Here is a 6,119-nt window from a genome sequence, read left to right as displayed (position 1 = left end):
GGCATCTTTTCACGGAATGGCTGGAGTCTTTGATTGATGGCTTCACATGCCGCAATGGCTGACTGGAGAAAACACCAACAATGATAAAAATTATTATATTATTTATAAACCAGCTGGTATAAAAAACAACTCCATTTAACTTGCATGACACATCTTTGAAAAAGTAAGGATAAAATTATTTTTCTTATATTTTGCGTAACAAGATGAGACATTCTGTCACCAAAATAAATTATTATAATGAGAGTATTTTAGAGGCAATTCCTTCAAAAGCTATTCCTTCAGGGACAATTCCTTTTGAGGCAATATCTTAAGAGGCAATTCTTTCAGGCAAATTCTATAACGGGCAATTCCTTTAAGGGCAAGTCTTCGGATGCGATCCCTTACGGAGCAATTACTTCAGAAGCAATTCCTTCAGAAGCAATTCCTTCAAAGACATTTCCCTCGGGGGCAATTCCTTCAGCTGCAATTCCTTCAAATCCATTTCCTTCGGGGGCAAATCTTCCATAGGTAATTCCTTCAGTAACAATTCCTTATGGGGCAATTTATTCAGATAAAATGCCTACAGGGCAATTCCTTCAGGGGCAAATGCTACTAGAAACGTGAGGATTTTGAGCCTTATTATTTGCTGTTTCTCGGAATTTTTAGAAGCTGTTTCATTCATTTCTATAACTATATATTTATATTCAGTGGTTTCCATATATAGATTACTATATTAAAGCATTCCTACTCACAGCCACACAACTTTCACGTCCCGTAATCAGAAGTCTTCATATATAAATTTATATAATAAAACATTCCTACTCACAGCCACACAACTTTCACGTCCCGTAATCAGAAGTCTTCATATATAAATTTATATAATAAAGCATTCCTACTCACAGCCACACAACTTTCACGTCCCGTAATCAGAAGTCTTTATATATAAATTTATATAATAAAGCATTTCTACTCACAGCCACACAACTTTCACGTCCCGTAACCAGAAGTCTTCATATATAAATTTATATAATAAAGCATTCCTACTCACAGCCACACAACTTTCACGTCCCGTAATCAGAAGTCTTCATATATAAATTTATATAATAAAGCATTTCTACTCACAGCCACACTACTTTCACGTCCTGTAATCAGAAGTCTTCATATATAAATGTATATAATAAAGCATTCCTACTCACAGCCACACAAATTTCACGTCCCGTAATCAGACGTCTTCATATATAAATGTATATAATAAAGCATTTCTACTCACAGCCACACTACTTTCACGTCACGTAATCAGAAGTCTTCATATATAAATGTATATAATAAAGCATTTCTACCCACAGCCACACTACTTTCACGTCCCGTAATCAGAAGTCTTCATATATAAATTTATATAATAAAGCATTTCTACTCACAGCCACACTACTTTCACGTCCCGTAATCAGAAGTCTTCATATATAAATGTATATAATAAAGCATTTCTACTCACAGCCACACTACTTTCACGTCCCGTAATCAGAAGTCTTCATATATAAATTTATATAATAAAGCATTTCTACTCACAGCCACACTACTTTCACGTCACGTAATCAGAAGTCTTCATATATAAATGTATATAATAAAGCATTTCTACTCACAGCCACACTACTTTCACGTCCTGTAATCAGAAGTCTTCATATATAAATTTATATAATAAAGCATTTCTACTCACAGCCACACTACTTTCACGTCACGTAATCAGAAGTCTTCATATATAAATTTATATAATAAAGCATTTCTACTCACAGCCACACTACTTTCACGTCCCGTAATCAGAAGTCTTCATATATAAATGTATATAATAAAGCATTTCTACTCACAGCCACACAACTTTCACTGCCCGTGCTGCCTCCAGTGACATGGGCATTTGGTGACACGTTGTTCTGGTTGGGTCTCACTTTGATGTTGTTTAGAGAAACGTTTAGGGTCTTGGCAACAGCCTGGGCTACCTGTATTGATGGAATGATGAGCATGATGAAGGTGGTCTTGATTGTGGTGGTGAGGGAAGTGGAGGTGTTGCTGAAGATCGTGGTGGTGAGGGTGACGATGATGATGATGAGGATGATGATGATGATGATGATGATGATGATGATGATGATGATGATGATGATGATGATGATGATGATGATGATGATGATGATGACAATGATGAGCAGTTTTAAATTTATAACTATAGACTACAAACTATAAATCACATCAAAGATTAAATCAGCATGGAGCTCCATAACTTAATATAGTAATTGGAGGAATCCGTTTTTGTTTTGTTTTTTTTTTTGCTGTTTTTAGGGGATCACGATTGCTCAGTTAGTAGAGCAATCGCTTCTCATGCAAAGGGACCAAGATCGATCCGGGTGTAGTTGAGATTTTTTTCTGAACCCGACAGTGAATGGGTAGTTGTGTCTGTTAGATTTGTCGGAAGCTTTGCGATAGACTAGTGTCTTATCCAAGGGATAGCTAGCAATTGCTATTATCCGTTTCACGCAATAGAATCCGGGATAAATTGCAGCTCCATGGGCCCAATGGCCCTGAAGGACTACATGAATAAGATTTTGATTGATATATTTTTGGTTGATGTGAATGATGATCATAATTATATATTATCGTATCTGGGAATTTTTGAGCTGGATCTTTCTTTGTTTCTAGAAGGTATTCAAATGGCTTTGATCTAAACAACCATTTCTCGAATATGTTATTATCATTGTTATAATTATTATTATTATTGTTATTATCATTATCATTGTTATTATCATTATCATTATATTATTATTATTATTATTATTATTATTATTATTATTATTATTATTATTATTATTATTATTATTATTATTATTATTATTATTATTATTATTATTATTATTATTATTATTGTTGTTGTTGTTGTTATTATTATTATTTATTATTATTATTATTATATTATTATTATTATTATTATTAGTATTAGTATAGTTAGTAGTTAGTAGTAAGTAGTATAGTAAGAGTAGTAGTAAGTAGTAAGTAGTAAGTAGTAAGTAGTAAGTAGTAAGTAGTAAGTAGTAAGTAGTAAGTAGTAAGTAGTAAGTAGTAGGTAGTAGGTAGTAAGTAGTAAGTAGTAAGTAGTAAGTAGTAAGTAGTAAGTAGTAAGTAGTAAGTAGTAGTAGTAGTAGTAGTAGTAGTAGTAGTAGTAGTAGTAGTAGTAGTAGTAGTAGTAGTAGTAGTAGTAGTAGTAGTAGTAGTAGTAGTAGTAGTAGTAGTAGTAGTAGTAGTAGTAGTAGTAGTATAGTAGTAGTAGTAGTAGTAGTAGTAGTAGTAGTAGTAGTAGTAGTAGTAGTAGTAGTAGTAGTAGTAGTAGTAGTAGTAGTAGTAGTAGTAGTAGTAGTAGTAGTAGTAGTAGTAGTAGTAGTAGTAGTAGTAGTAGTAGTAGTAGTAGTAGTAGTAGTAGTAGTAGTAGTAGTAGTAGTAGTAGTAGTAGTAGTAGTAGTAGTAGTAGTAGTAGTAGTAGTAGTAGTAGTAGTAGTAGTAGTAGTAGTAGTAGTAGTAATAATAGTAGTAGTAGTAGTAGTAGTAGTAGTATCATCATTTGGCGTGCGGTTATTAAAAAATCAATTCCATCTCTTCCATAGAAATGTTTAGTTCAATTTTGTGTTTACATACAATGTTCACCCCTCCATAATATTATAGTAAGACAACTGGTCACATTGCTATGCCAATAGGGCATCAGACATGTGACCACCAGTTTCATCGCTACCTTCATATATAGTCCTTGCCCCATCTCCACGCCAGAAGTAATGACAGTGACCGTTCCATCACCGGAGAAGATGGACACTTGTGTGGGATGACCCATGGGCATCAGACTTATTTTGTATTTGATGGAACACATGGTGATGCCTCGCTTACGCCAAAGATTGTTCTGAAATATCAAAGAGCCAATTTAGGGAGTAGGCACTGGTGAATGATAGAAATTTGTGTATAAAACAAATACATGAAGAAATCATTGCATAAAATCAACCTACCTTTACTGGAATCCAAGATGTATTATTCATAAATTTAAAAATACATTCAGAAAAAAAAGAAAAAACGTCGATTAGTTTTAAATTAAAAATTTTAATTGACTTAACCTCAGGTTTTACTTTGCATCCAGCGAGAAATCTTTCCTTTCCTTTCGGTCTCTTGTTTATTTTTAATCTATTTACTCTAATGGCCGATTTAGACGTGCAGTTAATAACACCCATGGCCCGACAAATATTCACAATTTGGGAGATAAGGACCAAAATTCATGAACACTGAAGGTGTAAACAACTCACTCTAATGGCCGATTAAGACGTGAAGTTAATTCACTCACGGCCCGACGGATATTCACGATAACTGAACAAAACTCATGAACACTGAAGGTGTAAATTAGGAATGTCAATCCCAAGCTCCTGATATTGGGTCCCGCCTGATATTTTCCTGCCTTCGAGTTGACGGATCATCGAGGCTGAGTAACAACGTGCGGTTTCTTTGATTTTGTCACAGGCGTGGTTTAATATCAATGCCAAAAGTAAAAGAATATAAGATATTTGTTAAATCGAAAAAGTAATGAGATTTTCGTAATCAAGGACCCAAAATTAGTCGAAATCACGCGGGTAACGTAATTATTATCTGTCTGTATTCATTGTCTGCTTTTTTCCCCTAAAATGATTATCTGTCTGTATTCATTGTCTGCTTTTTTCCCCTAAAATGATTATCTGTCTGTATTCATTGTCTGCCTCTAAAATGATTATCTGTCTGCATTGTTTGTTTTTGTTTTGAATGGTTTTACGGCGCTTGCAACACATTTAGGTCATATTAACGCCAGTAAAAAGGAAGAAAATGGGATAGTAAAAAGTTATAGAATTACAATTAAAGCACCCAAGAGAAAGTAAGACAAAGGGGAACTGGGAACAAATAGAGATCAGATGTAGATTCCAAGAGCATACCACTAATGTACTTAGTCTGAGATCACCTATAAGTCTCATCCGGACACAAGCACAAAATCCAACAAAGAAAAATACACTCAAATGCTTACGTTATACATAATACAAAAATAACAAATATAATAATACATAACGGAGAGATGATTTACAAGGAAAAAATTATCATCTCCCAAAACAATAACTATGCATTTGACTGTTTCCCTCCCAGCCAGGACTCCGTCCAGGGCCAGAACAAAGCCAAGTAATCTCATTCCAAGACAAAGACGGAAAGCATGTTGGAAAATCGGACATAAGGGGATAGAAGACACAGTATGTACCTCCCTGTCCACTATGGGAGGTCATGAACCCCACCCAGCTGTCTGTATTCATTGTCTATGTATTTATTTTAACAGTGATTATCTGTCTGTATTCATTGTCTATCTATTTACTCAAACAGTGATTATCTGTCTGTCTTCAATATCTATTTACTCCCATAGTGATTATCTGTCTGTATTCATCATGCATTTTAGCATAAGGAGACAAATTTAGAGCTATGACTATGACCAACAACAATGGTATTGTACTAGCATGTAAGTCAAAGCACAAAGTATGGGGTTCAAAACCTTCAGAGAATAAATAAAATTGGTTAAATATGTATTTTCTTGTTACCATTCAGCAATTATAATAAAAGTTTCATTTTATTGCATAAAATATAAATTTGTTTTATTTTAGAAAAAGTAGAAAAAAGAGCTAATGAAGCCAAAGCACTGGATGGATTCCAGCCCGTCAAATGGGAGCGATCTATATTACCTTTCCATGTGCTCGAGGTAATTGGTCACATTAGAATATGTGCTCAAAATGACCCAAACAACGAAAAGTGTTCACAGTTTGAGAAATATATAACATCACAATTGATCATTTTGCTCAGCGTGACTCATGGGTATGTTTACAACTTTCATAAACACAGCAGCGTGTTTACATTTAATTGAGAAATATCCAATCATTGTACCGCAACAAATCATGTGATCTATGAATACGTTGGACTAAAACGTGAATATAGATCGCTCCCATTCCAGCACGATTTGCAGTACGGAACGCTGAGACTGAATTACTAAATTTTATCTATGTAATAACTCATTTCCTCCAATGAGCATCGGATTTGGGCCCGCTCAGATTCTAGCACTCTTT

General features: G+C 34.4%; 1 protein-coding gene across 9 annotated transcripts in view; it reads right to left on the bottom strand.

Annotated features, from left to right (window-relative positions):
• LOC144973384 (uncharacterized) overlaps positions 1–6,119 on the bottom strand; it is a 226,549-nt gene that overhangs the window by 10,472 nt on the left and 209,958 nt on the right. For all 9 annotated transcript variants that reach the window (XM_078915738.1, XM_078915735.1, XM_078915737.1 and 6 more), the window contains 3 exons: positions 3,746–3,907; positions 1,842–1,970; positions 1–62 (listed from right to left, as the gene is read on the bottom strand). The exon at positions 1–62 is cut by the window's left edge and continues 69 nt beyond it. In XM_078915738.1, the coding sequence (XP_078771864.1) occupies positions 1–62; positions 1,842–1,970; positions 3,746–3,907 (353 nt within the window). The remainder of the gene's footprint in view (positions 63–1,841; positions 1,971–3,745; positions 3,908–6,119) is intronic.

This window comes from Berghia stephanieae, chromosome 5, assembly GCF_034508935.2.
Source record: "Berghia stephanieae isolate SIO BIC M18660-M18661 chromosome 5, UCSD_Bste_1.3, whole genome shotgun sequence".
NCBI classification, from domain to species: domain Eukaryota; kingdom Metazoa; phylum Mollusca; class Gastropoda; order Nudibranchia; family Aeolidiidae; genus Berghia; species Berghia stephanieae.
This window is presented reverse-complemented; position numbering and strand designations above follow the sequence as displayed.